The 21732-nt window shown below is 40.7% G+C and overlaps 1 protein-coding gene across 1 annotated transcript in view; it reads left to right on the top strand.

Moving 5' to 3' along the window:
• The window catches only part of DENND10 (DENN domain containing 10), a 29387-nt gene extending 8825 nt beyond the window's left edge, over positions 1-20562 (top strand). Inside the window, exons 6-9 of the mRNA XM_046652516.1 lie at positions 1391-1491; positions 10245-10352; positions 16289-16383; positions 18933-20562. Coding sequence (XP_046508472.1) covers positions 1391-1491; positions 10245-10352; positions 16289-16383; positions 18933-19109 — 481 coding nt within the window. The 3' untranslated portion in view covers positions 19110-20562. The remainder of the gene's footprint in view (positions 1-1390; positions 1492-10244; positions 10353-16288; positions 16384-18932) is intronic.
• The last annotated feature ends 1170 nt before the right edge of the window (positions 20563-21732 follow it).

A 21732-nucleotide genomic window follows, 5' to 3' on the forward strand; every position in this document is an offset into this window, starting at 1 on the left:
GCCAGAGAATAAATATTTTAGGCTTGCCATATGGTCTCTGTCCCAAGTACCCAGCTGCCGTGGGTAGCTTGAAAGCAGCCACAGACAATGCGTATGTAACTGCATGGGCCTGGCTGTGTTCCAGTAAAACTACGTGCAAAGACAGGCAGCCGACCCATGGGCCACAGTTTCCTGATCCCTGTTTTAGGTCAGTTGTTTCTTGTGTTCAATTTTACCACAGACTCTCTTATTTTTATAATAAACGTAGATTTTTTTTTAGTTTTTTTCTTTGCCAAATCTAACTTGCTCTTAGGTTCTATTTTAAAAGCAAGAGGAACTAGCATGTATGCTGTGTTTACTGAATTCCAGGCATTGTATAAGTTACCTTAAATTATTAAATTTACTCCTGACAAGAACCCTGCAAGGAAGCATTATTAGCCTGTTTTATGGATGAGAAAATTGAGGCTTAGAGAGGCCATGTGGTTAGGTAATGGAAAGAAGAAAGGCTTGGTAGTCAGAAAGATCTGGGTTAATGTCCTAGGAGGGCAACTTATTATCTCTGTGACCACATAAAGGATACTTAATGTTTCTGAGCCCCAATTTCTTCATCTGTAAAATGAAGATAATGATGCCCCTCTCCTAAGCTTGTTTTAGATTGGAAATAATCTGTGCCAAGTGCTTAGTATGTTCCTTCCTCATAGTGTGCACTTGAGAAATGATTATTGTTAGACGATTGTGATTGCCTCAGATCTCAGGTGAGAGGGCCAGGATTCGTACCCTGCTCTGACTCCAGAACTCAGTATTTTCCCACCCCATTACCCTTTTCCTCTACATTCTTCCCTCTGAAACTGGGGTGTCCACAGCTTCTGAGATACATAGCAGGACACCAAACGCTTCACGAAACCACAGATAAATTTGGTGCATCTTACCACAACAGCTGTTTTGCTGGCAATTTTTTTTGAAGAAAACCTATTTTGTATAAAAACAAACACAAAGTGGTTTGCAAGTTTGACTGGAATTTTAAATATAAAATGAGAGACAGCAAAAAATGTGTCTTGCTTGCAGGGCTCGCTTTGGCGTTTTCCCTCAGACCCGGTCTCCGTGCAGGCCGCAGAGTGAGTGTCTGGAGGAGACCAGAAGTGTCGCTCTGTGACTCCATGGAGAGCTTTTGAAACTTCACCTCGAGCTTCTTGTAGCTAATCTGACCCAAAAGCAGAGTTGAAAGTGTTGCAGGACTTTAATTTGAAGCCTGGAGGCGTTGGCACAGTTAGGGGTTGGTCTCCCTTCTGCCTCTGATAGCTTTACGACTCCACCCCGGTCACTTCGTCCTCGGGAGGGCGACGGAAGGGGGCAGGCTGAGTCCCTGAGGTGCGGGCCAGCAGCCATTTGAGTTCTCACCTTCGTTCCCCAGGACCCTGCCTGCCCTGGTGTGGCATCGCCAGGACTGGACCATACTTCACTCCTACGTGCACCTCAATGCTGACGAGCTGGAAGCCCTGCAGATGTGCCCAGGTAGACCACAGGCTCCCAGGGGAGGACAGACTCGGCTTAACCAGGGTTGTCGTGGTTTCGTGTGTGTGCATGCACACACTCACATTTCTCAGGGGAATACTGATCGTTTATTATTTCTTTGGCAAATGCAACCAATTTTTTCTTCTTAAAAAAAGGTTTTTTAATTAAAAAAAATTGTGGTAAAGTACACATAAAATTTGCCGTATTAATCATTTTTAAGTGTATAGTTCAGTGGCATTAGGTACATTCACATTGTTGTGCAACCATCACCAAAATGCAGTTTACTTTTAATTTTGTAAAGTTCTTATCTTAAAAGGTTCCCTGTTATGAGGCTGGCCCTGTGGCATAGTGGTTAAGTTTAACACCCTCTGCTTTGGCAGCCCAGGTTCCTGGGTTTGGATCCCAGGGGCAGACCTACGCCACTCATCAGCCATGCTGTGGTGGCAGCCCACATATAAAATAGAAGAAGATTGGCACAGATGTTAGCTCAGGGTGAATCTTCCTCAGCAAAAAAAAAAAAAAAAAAAAGGAGTTAAAAGTTTCCCTATTAGTGATTTGATTTAGATTTTATTTTGAGCCTTTCCTTATTTTTTCTCAAAGAAAAAAATAAGTTATTTTTAAGTGATGTTGTTATACTTGTATAATAATTTTCAATAATAAGATTCTGGGAATAATTTAATAATACACTATTACTTATGCCTACAGGAATCATAACTTTATAGTGATACCGTTTTTTGTCCTTGTTTTCTTAAATATAAGGCCCTATATACTTCTGTGGTCTTAAAAGTTCCTTTGATAAGATGATGACGAATAGATGCTAGGGGATTTTGTTATTGTTCCACTGTGAGGTACTTACATATAAAATAATATGTAATATTTCTGCAAGTTATAAAAAATAAACACTTGTGGACTCACCAGAGAGATGAAAAAGTAGAATATTGTCAGTACTTGGGAGCACCCAGTGTGCCTTCTGATCTCATTCCACCGTTTTTCCTTACTCCCCTCCTCTGGCCACATGCACGTAAACACATACCTCTAAACAACAGATGGGGGGCCGGCCCTGTGGCCGAGTGGTTAAGTTCACGCATTCCACTGTGGCAGCCCAGGGTTTTGCTGGTTCGGATCCTGGGCGCAGTCATGGCACCGCTCATCAGGCCATTATGAGGCGGCGTCCTGCATGCCCCAACTAGAAGGACCCACAGCTAGAATATACAACTATGTATGGGGCACTTTGGGAGAAAAAGGAAAAAATAAAATCTTTAAACAACAGATTGTTTAGTTTTACTAAACTAACTTTGTGTATATGGACTCACGATGGATGAATTCTCCTGTGGCCTATTGTGGGGTTTTTTGTTTTGTTTTGCTTAGTATTTAATATTTTTCTGGAATTCATCTGTGTTCATGTGGATATCTGTAGTCTCATTCATTTTCGTTGCTGTATGGGATTCCGTTAAATGCTGTACCATAGTCTGTTCCTTTGGACTTTTCTTGTTAGTCACTTTTAAAACAATGCTGCTATGAGCATTCTTTTTATGGGTCTCTTGGTGCACATATGCAAGATTTTCTCTAGGTTATACACTGGGGAGTAGAATTTCTGGGTTATAAGATGCAGATCCTCAAGCTGCTGGATAATGCCAGGTGTTTTCCTCAGGGATTGTACCAATTTACACTCCCACTAGTAGTGTAGCAGAGATCCCATTGTTTCATGACCCCAGTAACACTTGGTACTATCAGACTTTAAAGTCTTTGCCAACTTGGTGGCTATATAGTGATATTTCCTTGTGATTTTAATTTGCATTTTCCTGATTCCTAATGAGGTTAAGCATATTTCTGTGTTTTTGTCGTTTGTGTTTCTTCTTCTGCAAAATGACTGTTATCTTTTACTCATTTTTCCATTGTGTTGGTTTTTTATTTTTAAGATTTTATTTTCCCTTTTTCTCCCCAAAGCCCCCCAGAATATAGTTGTATATTTTTAGTTGTGGGTCCTTCTAGTTGTGGCATGTGGGATGCTGCCTCAGTGTGGCCTGACCAGTGGTGCCGTGTCCGCACCCAGGATCCAAACCAGTGACACCTGGGCCACTGAAGCAGAACGCATGAACTTAACCACTTGGCCATGGGGCCAGTCCCTGGGTTGTTGTTTTTTTTAATTGATTCATAGAAGTTCTTTATATATTCAGGATATGAATCCATTGTTGGTTATATATGCTTCAAAATTATCTGCGTTTGAAGACTTTTTTTCTTTCTCATCTTTTGATGAATAGAAATCTTAATTTTAATATGTTAGAATTTATTAGATTTTTCTTTTATGATTTTAGTTTTTATATTTTAAGAAAATTTCTATTCCAGGCCAGCCCGGTGGTGCAGAAGTTAAGTTCGCACGTTCCGCTTCGGCAGCCTGGGGTTCGCCGGTTCAGATCCTGGGTGCAGACATGGCACCGCTTGGCAGAAGCCATGCTGTGACAGGCGTCCCACATATAAAGTAGAGGAAGATGGGCATGGATGTTAGCTCAGGGCCAGTCTTCCTTAGCAAAAAGAGGAAGATTGGCAGTAGTTAGCTCAGGACTAATCTTCCTCAAAAAAAAGAAAAGAAAAAAAAAGAAAATTTCTATTCCAAGAGTAGAAAGATATTCTCCTGTATTTTCTTGTAAAAATTTTTTTCTTCCCCATTTAAGTGCTTAATCCACCTGGAATTACTTTTTTGGTAGAGTGTGAGTTTGGGATCTGATTTTACTTTTTTCCATTTGGATAGCCACTTGGCCCAGGAACACTTATTAAATAGTGTCCTCCTTTCTCCAGTAATCAGCAAAATCATTTCTATCATGTGTCACGTTTTCTCATACATGAGTGATTCTGTGTCTGGGTGCTCTGTGGTAAGCTTTTGTCTCTGTTGCTGTTGTGTTTTACATGCCTTCACCTGGTAAAGTAAAACTTTAGCAATGATGAATTGGTCCTCAAAAAATTTTTTTCTTTTTAATTGAGGTAACATTGGTTTATAACATAAATTTCAGGTATACATGTTATATTTTGATTGCTGTGTAGGTTACATCATGTTCACCACCCAAAGACTAATTACCATCCATCACCGTACACATGTGTCCAGTCACCCCCTTTGGCCTGTCTTTTTCCCCCTTCCCCTCTGATAACCACCAGTCTAATCTCTGTATCTATGTGTTTGTTGTTTTTGTTTTTATCTTCTATTTATGAGTGAGATCCTACGGTATATGACTTTCTCCGTCTGATTTCACTTGGCATAATACCCTCAAGGTCCATCCACGTTGTCACAAATGGCAAGATTTCATCTTTTTTTTATAGCTGAGTAGAATTCTACTGCATATATATACACACCACATCTTCTTTATCCATTCGTCCCTTGATGGGCACTTAGGTTGTTTCCAAGTCTTGGCTATTGTGAATAATGCTGCAATGAAGGTAGGGATGCATGTATCTTTACACATTCATGTTTCCATGTTCTTTGGATAATTACCCAGCAGTGGAATAGTTGGATCATGTGGTAGTTCTATTCTTAATTTTTTGAGGAATCTCCATACTGTTTTCCATAGTGGCTGCACCAGTTTGCACTCCCACCAATAGTGTATGAGGGTTCCCTTTTCTCCACATCCTCTCCAACATTGTTATTTCTTGTCTGTTAATTATAGCCATTCTGGTGGGCATGAGGTGATATGTCATTTTAGTTTCGATTTGCATTTCCTTGATAATTAATGATGTTGGACATCTTTTCATGTGCCTATTGGCTATCTGTATATCTTCTTTTGAAAAAGGTTTGAATCTTTTCCCCATTTTTTAGTTGGGTTGTTAGTTTTTTTGTTGTTGAGATGTATGAGTTCTTTATGTATTTTGGATGTTAATCCCTTATCAGATACATGGTTTGCAAATATCTTCTCCCTATTGTGAGGTTGTCTTCTCATTTTGTTGATGGTTTTCTCTGCTGCGCAGAAGCTTTGTAGTTTGATGTGGTCTCATTTGTTTATTTTTTCCCTTGCCTTGTCAGACATGGTACTTGAAAGTATGCTGCTAAGACCGATGTTGAAGCGTGTACTGCCTGTTTTCTTCTAGAAGTTTCATGGTTTCAGATCTTACATTCAAGGCTTTAATCCATTTTGAGTTAATTTTTGTGTATGGTGTAAGATAATGGTCTGCTTTCATTCTTTTTCGTGTGGCTGTCCAGTTTTCCCAGCACCATTTATTGAAGAGATTTTCATTTCTCCATTGTATGTTCATGGTTCCCTTGTCAAAAATTAACTGTCCATAGAGGTGTGGGTTTATTTCTGGGCTCTCGATTCTGTTCCATTGATCTGTGTTTCTGTTTTTGTGCCAGTAGCATGCTGTTTTGATTACTATAGTTTTGTAATATATTTTGAAATCAAGGAGTGTGATACCTCCAGCTATGTTTTTTTTTTTCCCTGTGCTTTTTCTCACCAAATCCCTCCAGTACATAGATGTATGTTTTAGTTGCGGGTCCTTCTAGTTGTGGCATGTGGGATGCTGCCTCAGCATGGCCTGATGTGCGGCATCATGTCTGCACCCAGGATCTGAACCGGCGAAACCCTGGGCTGACGAAGCAGAGAGTGTGAACCCAACTACTTGGCCATGGGGCCAGCCCCTCCAGCTTGGTTCTTTTTTCTCAGGATTGCTTTGGCTATTTGGGGTCTTTTGTTGCTGCATATAAATTTTAGAATTCTTTGCTCTATTTCTGTGAAAAATGTTGTTGGAACTTTGATAGGGATTGCATTGAACCTGTAGATTGCTTTAGGAAATATGGACATTTTAACTATGTTGATTCTTCCAATTCAAGAGCACAGAATATCTTTCCATTTCTTTGTGTGTTCTTCAGTTTCTTTCAGCAATGTTCTATAGTTTTCAGTGTACAGGTGTTTCACCTCTTTGGTTAAATTTATTCCTAGGTATTTTATTCTTTTTGTTGCAATTGTATTCTTAATTTCTCTTTCTGCTACTTTGTTGTTAGCGTGTAGAAACACAACTGATTTTTGTATGTTGATTTTGTATCCTCCCACTTTACCTATTCATTTATTATTTCTAAAAGTTTTTTGGTGGATTCTTTAGCGTTTTCTATATATGAAATCATGTCATCTGCCAATGGTGACACTTTCCCTTCTTCGTTTCCAATTTGGATCCCTTTTATTTCTTTTTCTTGCCTGATTCCTCTGGCTAGGACTTCCAATACTGTGTTAAATAAGAGTGAAAGTGGGCATCCTTGTCTGGTTCCTGTTCTTAGAGGGATAGCTTTCAATTTTTCTCCTTTGAGTATTTTATTAGCTGTGGATTTGTCATATATGGCCTTTATTATGTTGAGATATTTTCCTTCTATACCCATTTTATGCAGAGTTTTTATCATAAATGGGTGCTATATCTTGTCAAATGCTTTTCTCTGCCTCTATTAAGATGATAAATTTTTTTTTTTTGAGGAAAATTAGCCCTAAGCTAACGTCTACTGCCAATCCTCCTCTTTTTGCTGAGGAAGACTGGCCCTGAGCTAACATCCATGCCCATCTTCCTCTACTTTATATATGGGACGCCTATCACAGCATAGCTTGCCAAGCGGTTCCATGTCCGCACCCAGGATCTGAACTGGCAAACCCTGGGCCGCTAAAGTAGAACATGGGAACTTAACCAATGTGTCACCAGGCCGGCCCTGATCATGTGTTTTTTATTTTTTGTTTTGTTAATGTGGTGTATCATGTTGACTGATTTCCAGATGTTGAACCATCCCTGGAATAAATCCCACTTGATCATGGTGTATGATCTTTTAAATGTATTCTATGCAATTTGCTAGTATTTTGTTGAGGATTTTTGCATCGATGTTCTTCTGTGATATTGGCCTGTGATTTTCTTTTATTGTGTTGTACCGGTCTGGTTTTGGTATCAGGATAATGTTGACCTCGTAGAATGAGTTAAGAAGGTTCCCCCCCTTCAGTTTTTTGGAAGAGTTTGAGAAGGCTAGGTATTAAGTCTTCTTTGAATTTTTGGTAGAATTCACCAGGGAAGCTGTCTGGTACTGGGCTTTTATTTTTTGGGAGGTTTTCATTACTGTTTTGATCTCCTTACTGGTGATTGGTCTATTCAAATTCTCTGTTTCCTCTTGCTTCCATTTTGGAAGGTTATATGATTCTAAGAATTTATCCATTTCTTCTAGATTATCAAATTTGTTGGCATATAGTTTTTCATAGTATTCTCTTGCAATCTTTGATATTTCTGAGGTCTGCGTTTTAATTACTCCTCTTTCATTTCTGATTTTATTTAAGCCTTCTCTCTTTTTTTCTTGTTAAGTCTGGCTAAAGTTTTGTCAATTTTTTTAATCTTTTCAAAGAACTAGCTCTTAGTTTCATTGATTTTTTTTCTACTTTTTAAGTCTCTATTTCATTTTTTTCTGCTCTGAGTTTTATTATTTCCTTCCTTCTGCTGATTTGTGGGCTTTGTTTGTTCCTTTTTTTCCAGTTCCTTTAGGTGCACTGTTAGGTTGTTTGGGATTTTTCTTGTTTGTTGAGGTAGGCCTGTATTGCTATAACTTCCCTCTTAGAAGCACTTTTGCTGTATCACATACATTTTGGCATGTCATATTTTCATTTTCATTTGTCTCTAGGTATTTTTTTATTTCTCATTTGATTTCTTCATTACCCAGTCGTTGTTCAGTAGCACTTTGTTTAATCTCCACGTTTGTGGCTTTTCCAGTTTTCTTCCTGTAGTTGATTTCTAGTTTCATACCATTGTAGTCAGAAGAGATGCTTGGTATTATTTCAGTCTTCTTAAATTTATTGAGACTTGTTTTGTGGCTTAATATGTGATCTATCCTGGAGAATGTGCCATGTGCCTTTGAAACGAATGTGTATTCTGTTGGTTTTGGATGGAGTGTTCTCTATATATTTACTAAGTCCACCTGGTCTACTGCGTCATTTAAGGCCAATGTTTCCTTATTGATCTTCTGTTCAGATGATCTATCCATTGGTGTAAGTGCAGTGTTACAGTCCCTGCTATTACTGTGTTGTTTCTCCTTTTATGTCTGTTAATAATTGCTTTATATATTTAGGTGCTCCTATGTTGGGTGCATAGGTATTTACAAGTGTTATATCCTCTTGTTGGATTGTACCCTTTATCATTATGTAGTGTCCTTCTTTGTCTCTTGTTACCGTTTTTGTTTTAAAGTCTATTTTGTCTGATATAAGTATTGCTACCCCAGCTTTCTTTTCATTGCCATTTGCATGGAGTAACTTTTTCCACCCCTTCACTTTGAGTTTGTGAGTGTCTTCAGGTCCAAAGTGTCTCTCTGGTATGCAGCATATGTATGGATCTTGTTTTTTAATCCAATCAGCCACTCTCTGCCTTTTGGCAGGAGCACTTAGTCCATTGCCATTTAAAGTAGCTATTGTTAAGAATGTACTTATTATCATTTTGTTACTTTTTCTCTGGCTGTTTTAGTAGTTCTTCTGTGTTCTTCTTCTCTTGCTCTCTTCCCTTGTGGTTTGATGGCTTTCTTTAGTATTATGTTTGGGTTCCTTTCTCTTAATTTTTTGTATATTTATTAGAGGTTTCTGGTTTCTGATTGCCATGAGGTTCATAAAGAATAACCTACGTAAATAGCGATCTATATTAAGTTGATGGTCTCTTAAGTTTGGCCTCTTGCTGAAAGCTCTACTCTTTTACTCCCCTCCTCCCACATTTTATGTTTTTGGTGTCATATTTAACCTCTTTTTTTGGTGTGTATCTGTTACCTTCTTATCATGGAAATAGATAATTTTAGTATTTTTGTCTTTTGACCTTCATATTAGCTTCATAGGTGGTTGATCTGCTACCCTTACTGTATGTTTGCCTTTCCCAGTGATTTTATTGTTTTGTGGGGTTTTTTTGATAATTTTCTTATTTGTGTTCTTTTCTTTACCACTTAAGTAAATACCTTTAGCATTTCTTTTCAGGCTAAAAAAATTATTTTTATTCTACTCTTCTGTAAAATCCAAAAAGTCTGAGAACTATTATCTTAACACCAGTTTCAAAGGTCTGCTGATTCTTGAGTTGCCCTGATTCCTTTGGCATTTATTGTATCATATCTGAAATTGGCAGATGATGATACTGTTTCCACCATGTTACCCTGAGAAACCCGGGTGTTTGATTTTGATTTCTTGGAGACGAGGACCTAAAGGGAGAACACTGGTCAAGGGAGTCCTTGCCACCGTCCGCCTTGTCTGTCATTTTGGACCTGAATAGCAGCAACTCAAAAGTAAACGCTTTACTTCAGCCTTCTTCCTGACACTGGAGTCTAGTTTTAGAACATTTTGAGTTGTAAGTTCCTTCAGGCAGTTGACCGTAATGTAGTCTTAATAAATACCACAGGGCACAGCTAATGCACCCTGAATAAATAAAGCAGTGACAGAAAGCAGCTGATGAGCTTTCAGACCCAATTCTCTCTTTTTGTGTATGTGTAAGGAAAATTGGCCCTGAGCTAACATCTGTTGCCAGTTTTCCTCTTTTTGCTTGAGGAAGATTGTTGCTGAGCTAACATCTGTGCCAGTCTTCCTCTATTTTCTGTGGGATGCCGCCACAGCGTGGTTTTGACGAGTAGCACTAGGTCCACACCTGGGATCTGCATCCGCAAACCCTGCCACCAAAGCAAAGCACGCAGACTTAACCACTATGCCACTGGGCTGGCCCCCTAGTTCTCTTTTGATGTGTTCACAATATGATGTCTTCCTCCTGCAGTAATGTTGGTCCTCTTTGTGACGCAGGTTACATCGCTGGCTTTGTAGACCTGGAGGTGAGCAGTAGACCAGACCTCTATGACGTGTTTGTGAATCTGGCAGATACTGAGATTACCATTGCTCCACTTGCGAAAGGTTAGTTCTCTGTTCTGTTCTGTTCTGTTGTTGACACAAGATGTAAGTCAGGCAGTTGTATTCTTTAGGCTGATTATCTACAATCGGTACTTGAGGGCCTGCGCAACCTGCTCTGGCAACGCTGGAGGGATTCTTCTGTGTCTGAACACAGCACTTATTCTCATAGACCAGCCACGTTAGTGATACAGCCCGGGTGCTTCTGCTGCACAGGATAAGTTAGTAAGACAGTCTGTTCACCTTGTTTCTCCACTGTTCTGTTCAAACAAGGTGTATTAATTATCTATAGCTGCATAACAAATCACTTCTAAACTTAGTGATTGAAGACAACAAATATTTATTATCTCACAGTTTTGATGGGCAGGAATCCAGGAGCGACTGAGCTGGGAGGGTCTGGCTCAGGGTCTCATGAGGTTCGCTCAAGATGTTCCCAGGGCTACAGTCATCCGAAGGCTTGACTGGGATCAGAGGATCCACTTCCAAGCTAACTCACATGGCTCTTGGCAGGCGGCCTCCCCACATGGGCCTCTCGAGTGTTCTCATGATGTGACAGCTGGCTTCCCCAAGAGCCAGTGATCCAAGAGCCAGAGGAGACCACAGTGCCGTCTATGACCTCGTCTCAGAAGTCATACACCATCACATCCTCCATATTCTACTTGCTGGAAGCAAATCATTAAGGGAGAAGAATTAGGCTCCACCTCATGAAGGAAGGAGTATCAAAGAGTAAACGTGAACATTTACCACTACTCAAGGGTCCAGTATGACTCCTGTGTGGAAAATCTTTTTGAAGGCTGTCTCAGTAAGCACAAGGGATAAATGTATTCTTGGAGCTAATCAAGAAAGGGTTTTCTAGGGGCTGGCCCCATGGCCTAGTGATTTAAGTTTGGCACACTTCATTTCAGCGTCCCAGGTTCGGTTCCCAGGCATGGACCTCCACCATTCATCGGCAGCTATGTTGTGGTGGCAACCCCTATTCAAAATAGAGGAAGATTGGAACAGATGTTAGCTCAGGGAAAATCTTATTCAGCAAAAAGAAAAAAAAGAAAGAAAATGTGTTCTAGTGTCATAGTGTCATCTCTGTGAAACTTTAAATTGTTCTAAGTTACAGCTATATAAAGTGGTAAAGATTGGGTTAAGTGTGTGTTGAGTCCAAGGCATTACTGAGGCATTGGTTTAGAGGGGAATATAACAGCTTTTATATTATCCTTTCTTTTTCTCCTTAAAGTGAGAGCAGCTGAATGCTAGTTAGGGATTTTTGTTAGATAGATTCTGATTATGTGAGATTTTATCTAGTAATTTCAAATTAATAGAACCAGAACTAGTTTTCTTTTCTTTTCTTTTTTTTTATTTTTCTGAGGAAGATTAGCTTTGAGCTAACATCTATTGCCAGTCTTCCTCATTTTTTTGCTTGAGGAAGATTAGCCCTGAGCTAACATCTGTACTGATCTTCCTCCACTTAATATGTGGGTTACTGACACAGCATGGCTGGCGAGTGATGTAGGTCTGTGACTGGCATCCACACCTGTGAGGCCGGGCCATGGAAGCAGAGTGCAATGAACCCAACCACTATGCTATGGGGCCGGCCCCCAGAGTTAGTTTTCTTTTAATTTGTGTTGAAATTATAAACATATAATGCATCCTCATGGTGAAAAATTCAAAATACAGAATCAGATCTTTAGGAGATACTGCCTTTTGTAAAGCCAAAGCGACAGAAAACTAGCTTCTGCCAGGGCCACTTAAATTGCTGAAGCGCTAGGACCAGCCATGTCCCTGCTGCCCTCTGTTGCTCTGAGTGTATAAAATGGGCTCATCCTGGTCAGCACCATCCAAATGGAGTTTCTCCCTTGGAGTGACAAACAGAAATTTCTGTTATTCTCTTTGCTGCAGAAAATAGCAATATGTATAATGAATGTGTGGTTGTTTCCTTTGCTCGTTTCTAAGAGCCTTTACAGACTGAATGTTCTGCTGGCTTCTGTAGAGCTGACAGGAAGTGCTGCTTTTACTGTATCCCCACCAGAAAGATAAACTTGAATTCTTAACTGTAAAGACCTGGACAGGCTCCTGGCTTCCAGTCACAACTTATTTGTGGTCAGAAGTTTTCATTAGGTTTTGTCTAGAAAGAAAAGATAAAAATCCTTATGAGGTAGGTTGAAGGAGAAATTGGGTTTGGTATTGGTGTGTTTTTGTTTTGGACATGAAGTGTACAAATCATGATTATGTCTTATGTCCTAGCATGTCATCATATCTGTGTTTAAGAAATAAGACAGAACATCCAGACAGAAAATCAACAAGGAAATTATAGAATTAAATGAAAAATTAGACGAGATGGACTTAATAGATATATATAGAACACTTCATCCAAAAACAGCAGGTTACACATTCTTCTCAAGTGCACATGGAACATTCTCAAGGATAGACCATATTTTGGGAAACAAAGCATGCATCAATAAATACAAGAGAGTTGAAATAATATCAAGCATCTTTTCTGATCATAATGCTATGAAACTAGAAATCAACTACAAGAATAAAGCAGAGAAAGGTGCAAAAATGTGGAGACTAAACAACACGCTTCTGAACAAACAATGGATTATTGAAGAAATTAAAGAAGAAATCAAGCATTATCTGGAGACAAATGAAAATGAGAACACAACATACCAAATCATTTGGGATGCAGCAAAAGCAGTCCTTAGAGGGAAATTCATTGCAATACATGCTCACCTCACTAGACAAGAAAAAGCTCACATAAGCAACCTCAAACGACACCTAACAGAATTAGAAAAAGAAGAACAAACAAAGCCCAGAGTCAGCAGGAGGGAAATAATAAAAATAAGAGCAGAAATAAATGATATTGAAACAAAAAAGACAGTAGAAAGGATCAATGAAACAAAGAGTTGGTTCTTCGAAAAAATTAACAAAATCGACAAACCCTTAGCCAGACTCACCAAGAAAAGAAGAGAGAAATCTCAAATAAATAAAATTAGGAATGAGAGAGGAGAAATCACAACAGATACCAATGAAATACAAGGGATCATAAGAGAATACTATGAAAAACTATATGCCAACAAATTGAACAACCTAGAAGAAATGGACAAATTCCTAGACTCCTACAACCTCCCCACACTGAATCAGGAAGAAATGGAGAATCTGAATAGGCCAATCACAAGCAAAGAAATAGAAACAGTAATCAAAAACCTCCCCAAAAACAAGAGTCCAGGACCAGACGGCTTCTCTGGAGAATTCTACCAAACATTCAAAAAAGATTTAATACCTATCCTTCTCAAACTATTCCATTCCAGAAAATTGCGGAAGATGGAGTACTCCCTAACACATTCTATGAAGCCAACATCACTCTGATCCCCAAACCTGGTAAGGACAACACAAAGAAGGAGAACTACAGACCGATATCACTGATGAACATAGATGCAAAAATCCTCAACAAAATTCTGGCAAACTGAATACAGCAGTACATCAAAAAGATTATACACCATGATCAAGTGGGATTTATACCAGGGACACAGGGATGGTTCAGCATCTGCAAGTCAATCAACGTGATACACTACATCAACAAAATGAAAAACAAAAACCACATGATCATCTCAATAGATGCAGAGAAAGCATTCGACAAGATCCAACATCCATTTATGATAAAAACCCTCAATAAAATGGGTATAGAACATATAATAATAATAAAGGCCATATATGACAAACCCACTGCCAACATCATACTCAGTGGACAAAAACTGAAAGCCGTCTCTCTGAGGACAGGAACAAGACAAGGGTGCCAACTTTCACCACTCCTATTCAACATAGTACTGGAGGTGTTGGCCAGAGCAATTCGGCAGGAAAAAGAAATAAAAGGAATCCAAATAGGTAATGAAGAAGTAAAACTCTCGCTGTTTGCAGACGACATGATCTTATATATAGAAAACCCCAAAGAATCCACAGAAAAACTATTAGAAACAATCAACAACTACAGCAAAGTAGCAGGGTATAAAATCAACATACATAAATCAGTAGCATTTCTATACATTAACAATGAACTGACAGAAAAAGAACTCAAGAACTCAATCCCATTCACAATCGCAACAAAAAGAATAAAATACCTTGGGATAAATTTAACCAAGGAAGTGAAGGATTTATACAATGAAAACTACAAGACTTTCTTGAAAGAAATTGATAATGACATAAAGAGATGGAAAGACATTCCTTGCACATGGATTGGAAGAATAAACATAGTTAAAATGTCCATACTACCTAAAGCAATCTACAGATTCAACGCTATCCCAATCAGAATCCCAAGGGCATTGTTTTCAGAAATTGAACAAAGAATCCCAAAATTCATATGGGGTAACAAAAGACCGCGAATTCCTAAAGCAATCCTGGGTAAGAAAAACAAAGCCGGAGGAATCACAATCCCCAATTTCAAAACATACTACAAAGCTACAGTGATCAAAACAGCATGGTACTGGTACAAAAACAGGTCCACAGATCAATGGAACAGAATTGAAAGCCCAGAGATAAAACCACACATCTATGGACAGCTAATTTTCGACAAAGGAGCAGAGGGCCTACATTGGAGAAAAGAAAGTCTCTTCAACAAATGGTGCTGGGAAAACTGGACAGCCACATGCAAAAGATTGAAAATTGACCATTCTTTTTCACCACACACCAAAATAAACTCAAAATGGATCAAAGACCTTAAGATTAGGCCTGAAACAATAAGTCTTCTAGAAGAAAATATAGGCAATACACTCTTTGACATCAGTTTCAAAAGAATCTTTTTGGACACTGTAACTCCTCAGTTGAGGGAAACAATAGACAAAATAAACAAATGGGATTTCATCAGACTAAAGAGCTTCTTCAAGGCAAGGGAAAACAGGATTGAAACAAAAAAACAGCCCACTAATTGGGAAAATATATTTACAAGCCACTTATCCGACAAAGCCTTAATCTCCATAATATACAAAGAACTCACACTGCTTAACAACAAAAAAACAAACAACCCGATCAAAAAATGGGCAGAGGACATGAACAGACATTTCTCCAAAGAAGATATAAGTATGGCCAATAGACACATGAAAAAATGTTCATCATCGCTAATCATCAGGGAAATGCAAATCAAAACTACACTAAGATATCACCTTACACCCGTTAGATTGGCAAAAACATCCAAAACCAAGAGCGACAAATGTTGGAGAGGTTGTGGAGAAAAAGGAACCCTCATACACTGTTGGTGGGAATGCAAACTAGTACAGCCACCATGGAAAACAGTATGGAGATATCTCAAAAAGTTAAAAATAGAAATACCTTATGACCCAGCCATCCCACTACTGGGTATCTGTCCTAAGAACCTGAAATCAGAAATCCCAAGAGTCCTTTGCACCCCTATGTTCATCGCAGCATTATTTACAATAGCCAAGATGTGGAACCAACCTAAATGCCCAGAAACTGATGATTAGATAAAGAAGATATGGTATATATACACAATGGAATGCTACTCAGCCATAAAAAAGGACAAAATTGGTCCATTCACAGCAACATGGATGGACCTCGAGGGTATTATGCTAAGCGAAATAAGCCAGACAGAGAAAGACGAAGTATATATGACCCCACTCATAGGTGGAAGATAACATATAGACAAGGAGAACTGATCGGTGGTTACCAGGGAAAAGGGGGGGTGGGGGGAGGGCACAAAGGGGGAAGTGGTGTACCCACAACAAGACTAACAATAATGTACAACTGAAATCTCACAAGGCTGTAATCTATCATAATCTTAATAAAAAAAAAAAAGAAATAAGACAGAAATGTGCGGCATTGTCAGTTGCCTTTTGAAAATTCCACCTGTATGCTCTTTCACGTTTTCAGATAGATGGCATGATTATTTTTTATTATGTAAACTTCTAAATATTCATACAACATATTCTTCTTGATCTCACCAGAGGCCATGACAATGGGCAAACTGCACAAAGAGATTGGTCAGCTAATTGTTCAGTCTGCAGAAGATCCAGAGAAATCAGACAGCCAAGTTATTCAGGTAATTCTTGATATTCTGACTTACTCAGAGTCCTGAAGCGGCGCCACTGGGTGGCGTGTGGCAGACAGGTGCTCGCTACCTGCGGTACCCACAGACGGAGTGAAGTGACTGGAGAGGCCAGCGGGTGGGGCTGCCATGGCTGGTCAGTTATCAGGCTTTGGGAACACATATACAGGGGGCTGGTGCTGAAGCCAAGCTTTCATAGTGAGAAATGTAACTGCCAGGTAGTCCGAATGCTTTTCTGGGCTGGCCAGTGCATTGTCTCCTCCTAGCAGAATTTTCATGAAGGAACAAATTGTAGAGAGGAGGTTGCTGCTGAGCGTGGGGAACTAGATCAAGCATCTTAATCTAGCTTTGATGTGTTGTCTCCAGGACATCAGTAAGCGTATAGTCAGACCCCTGCCAGACTTCGCACTCTAGTACCACACGCTGCAGGGCGGGTTCCTCTGTGGGGTCTACGTGTCAAGCTCACCAGAGTGTCATGTGGCCCCTCTGCCCTCCCCTTGCCAGACTGGGGTGCAGATGGGTTTTCTTTATGCCTCTCCATGTGGTGATGGAGCCCGCCTCTGCCCCACAGCTCACCCATCTCCTATCCTGTCTGCTGCCTGTGTGCATGGTGCCTATTCCCAGCTCCTTGCTCCTCTCCTGCGGGGATCCTTCCAGCCTCGCCTCTCCCAGACCCTGCCTCATCTAGACGCTTGTCTCATAGCCTGGGAGCTGGGGGCCAGGAAGGATTGTCTCCCCCTGTCTGCACCTGTGCCTCCTGGGGGGCACCTCTGATAAGCAGGCCCTGCTCACCTGGTCAGACCTGGCTCTTTTCTTCATTCACCCATTCATTTACTCAGGCAATAGTTATTGGGCACTGACTCTTTGTCAGGCATTGCACGGGCAGTGGGGTTACAGGGCGAGCAAAGCCCCCGCCCTTGTGGTCTGTGTTTTAGTGGAGCAGATGGATAGAGAGTAATATACACAACAGAATCGTTGTGAACCGTGATAAATGGATGCTGTGACAGGAACGAGGAGCTGAGGTCGAGAATATTACAGAGCAGGTCAGAGCTCTCTGAGGAGGTGATGTGTGCTGAAGGGTGCTGGTGAGAGGGGTCCCAACACTTGACAGGGACCCGCCAGCAGCACTGCTCTTTCTGTCCAGGGCTGGTGGCCCGGCGAGCTGTGGCCAGGAAGAGTGGGTGGGTCTTGTCCTGAGGACCTGAACGCTGAGACTCCTTTCCCACTACGTGGCTCGTCATTGGCCATCCATCCCTCCATCAACCTTAGAGTAAAAACACTGATTCTTCACAATGTTGTGAATTCTGAGTTTTGAATTGTGTTTTTCATGGAGTAAAAATGATACACAGGTGACTCTGTATAAGGTGTGATGAAGGGGACCGGCCCGGTGGCACAGTGGTTAAGTGCGCACATTCTGCTTCTCGGTGGCCTGGGGTTCACTGGTTCGGATCCCAGGTGTGGACTTGGCACCGCTTGGCAAGCCATGCTGTGGTAGGCGTCCCACGTATAAAGTAGAGGAAGATGGGCATGGATATTAGCTCAGGGCCAGGCTTCCTCAGCAAAAGAAGGGACACCAACAAAGTGTGATGAAAGTGCCGGCGTGCTGTAGGGGTTCAGAGATATTTGACTGACTTGAGGATGTCAGCAAACTGAGAACAAGACGTGACTTTAGTGAGAGCTCTGGTGAGTGCTCAGCCATCCACAGGAATGTCAGCCAGGGAAGAGGATGAAGCCTGTGGGGCAGGTGCCGGGTTACTTATCCCAGGCAGAAGACGACTTTAGGAAGAGGTTCGTTCTGAAAACAGTAGCAGGGTTCCTCAAAAGGTTAAACATAGAATTACCATAAATTCAGCAATTCTCCTTCTGGGTATATATCAAAAGGAATTGCAAGCAGGGGCTCAAATAGATATGTGTACACCCTTGTTCATAGCAGCACTATTAACAATAGCCAAAAGGTGAAAACAACCCAGATGTCCATCCATGGATGAATGGATAAACAAAATGGTGGTGTATACAGATAGTGGAATATTATTCAGCCTTAAAAAGGAATGAAGTTCTAACATGTGCTACAACATGGATGGACCTTGAAAACCTTATGCTAAGTGAAATAAGCCAGACACAAAGGGACAAATATTGTATGATTCCACTTATACGAGGTACCCAGACTAGGCAAATTAACACTGGCAGAAAGTAGAATGGTGGTTACCAGGGGCTGGGGGGCGGGGAGAAGGGCCTTGTTATTTCGTGGGTACACAATTTCAGTTTGGGATAATGAAAATGTTCTGGAAATGGATAGTAGTGATTGTTGCACAACACTGTGAATGTACTTAATGCCATGGAATTGGACACTTTAAAATGCCTCAAATAGTTTTAAAAAAAATTACCCATGATATTGATTTTTCTAAGTTTATTTCATTTTCCCTAATTTATAATAAAGTTAGTCTGATAAAATTTTTTAAATAGCAGGAAGAATTCTATTCAAATCAACAACTATTCAGATTTTTTAATGCTAACATATTGCATATTTTCCCATTCTATTGAAGGATATTTCCCTAAAAACAAGAGAAATCTTGAGCAACCTGGCACCATTTTCAGAAGTTTCGGGTGATGGAGAAAAGCTGGTTCTCAATTTTGAGTTGCTAAAGCAAAGACGATTTCCACCTGCAACGGAAAACTTCCTTTACCATCTGGCAGCAGCCGAACAAATGCTGAACATCTGACCGGGGGCAGGATGCGACACTGCCGGCGGGGAGCAAGCTCGTTCACCGCAGTTATCTATTAACTATGTAAAATACTGAAAGTAGCAAAGAAAATGTTATATTTTTAATGATTTATTTGAAAGTATTAAGATCTGACCTGAAAAAGCACTGAAACATATGAAAACACTTCTGATTTCCTCCTCTGATTAGCTTCATGCCTGTATCCATGTTGGACCAAGTGCTGTAACTACCGTATATAACGTTATAGCACGGCCCGGTGTCCTGGAGTAAGAGAAAAAAGCTTGTCAAGTTCTCGCCACATCCCAGCTAATCCGAAAGCCTTCGTTAGTCTAAGTCCCAGTTTGTCTCATTGTGTAGCCACAAACTAATGGTTTATTTTCAGAAAGCTGCCTGAGATTTTGCTTTGTATTCTTCTAGGAAGAACCTTGATTCCTCATGAGGAACTCTACTTTCTGAGCCAAACTACTAAGTTTTCTGCAGAACTGTCTCGAAGATCATTCGAAAGACCCTGCAGTTGCACTTTCTTGTAAAAGAAAAAAAAAATTTTTTTTCTTGGGCTTTGAACATTTTGCCTATATTATGAGGGTTTTGCATAGATTTTATACTTGAGTAGACAACTTTAATAATGCATATTTATATTGTCACAGGGGTAAGCACTTGGCAAACTTAAACCATTAGTACTCTTCAGTTAACCCTGTTGCTAGCAATATTCTTTTGAAAAAGATGCGAGTCCTTACATGGTAGAGTAAAATAAGAAGCCCATTTGAATATAAACGTCTGACGAAACAGCAACTTTATGCAGTTGGGAAGAGAGTGTGAGAATTGACTTCTTGCAAGGGCCCAAACCAGAGGATGTCTTCAGACAGCTTCAGTAAAGTCATGTGGCCACATATGAAGGTAACCATTCTGGTTCAGTTTTGTACCTCTCGCATAATTGGAGACCTAAAAATTGCAAAACAAACATGACGGTCTAAATTATGTACTTGCTATTTTATTGTATGTATTCATATTAATTATGAAAGGTTATTTTACACTCAGTACTCTTGTCCTCAGAAATCTTACCCAGAAAAACATTTGCAAAAAAATCTCGTCTTTATTGGATCTTTCATTTATTCTTGGTGTTAGACGTTTGTTAAGTGAAAATTAAAAATAGCCTCTCCCCCTCCCTCCTTGGGTGGCGGCAGGGGAAGATCTGAAATGAGATGTTTACTAAGGCAAACAATTGAAGATTAAATCTGCACTTTATGAAAATGAATACTAACATCTTTTTCTCCCTTGTTTTTTGTATTACTACATTACCTAATGATCAAAGTTGTTAAAATTACAAATTTATGATACAGAAATAAAATGAAAATATTTTGATACTCAACAAAGTTTTGGGCCGATGAAGAATTGTGCTCTCTTTTTCTGATTCTCTACACTCCAAACAAAAGAAAAAACCCTTCTGTCACCTGCGGATGCGCAGGAGATTATTAATCCCTGTTTGCAAGTTTAGGGTCCAGGCCCCTCCTCTCCCTGCCCCAGCCCCCCTCCACCCTCACTTCCGAGAGCCGGCTAGCGTCAGTGTCTTCTCCTTTGAAAAGATGCCCTCACATCTCCCTTGTCATCTGTCGGTGGCTGAGCTTTCGCCTGGAGCCTTGACACATTTTCTTCTTTAATTTTGTTTGGTGTAAGCCTGTGGCTATACGGAGCCATCTCATAGATCATTTTTATTGATTTTTGTCCATTTAAGCTATTGTGAAACTCTTTTTACCAAATCTGGAGCTAACCATCCTTCTGGCCGAGGGAAAACTGAAAGCCACGGGTATAGTCTTTGATGATTTGGGGCAGAGTGTGTTGGAAACATTCTCCAGGACACAAATGTTTGGATGCCTAGTGTGTGCTGTGCACCGTGTTGTATCCTGGGGCTTCCTTGATACACAAGACACAGTTCCTGCTCTCATGGCACACAGTTTAGGGGGGCACGGGGTCAGCAAGCAGGCCATTGCACTGCAGTGTGACAAGTACCAGACACCATGTAAGTGCTTTGGGAGCACACAGTAGGAGGACCTAATTCACCGCTGTGAGGCTTCCTGGAGGGAGTGACTGATGTCCAAGGCAGACCTGAAGCATAAGCAGTTTGCCCAAAGCAGAGGGAACAGCTAGTGTGAAGGCCCAGAGAAGAGACCACAGCCCATTTGAGAACTGGATGTTGCTCCAGAGGAAAGAGATGAGTAAGGTAAAGGCTCTTGCCTGCTATAGCAGGGAATTTGGACTTGAGCCTGACACACTGGGAAGCCATTTAAGCCTTTTAAGCAGGTGTGGTTTAGAAGAGCAAGCTGGAGCATGTATTGGAGGGAGCCAGGCGGGGACGAGATGAGTAATACCAGCAGGGGATGCTGTTGGACTGCGCTGGGGTAGTAGCAGTGGCCACGGAGGAGTAAGTTCTAGACTTGAATGGGGGTCGGGAGGGAGGAGTAAGTCAGGGGGACGCTGGTGATCCTGATGCAACTGGGTAAGTGGTGGCGCCATTTCTGGAGAGTGGGAGGGAAGATGGCCTCCAGCGGGCATCAAATGGCATAAAGTGCAGGGGAGCTGGATGTGGGCCCAGTGACGGGTCTGAGAACCGGCAGAGTGGCAGTAC

Source organism: Equus quagga, chromosome 2 (genome assembly GCF_021613505.1).
Source record: "Equus quagga isolate Etosha38 chromosome 2, UCLA_HA_Equagga_1.0, whole genome shotgun sequence".
NCBI classification, from domain to species: domain Eukaryota; kingdom Metazoa; phylum Chordata; class Mammalia; order Perissodactyla; family Equidae; genus Equus; species Equus quagga.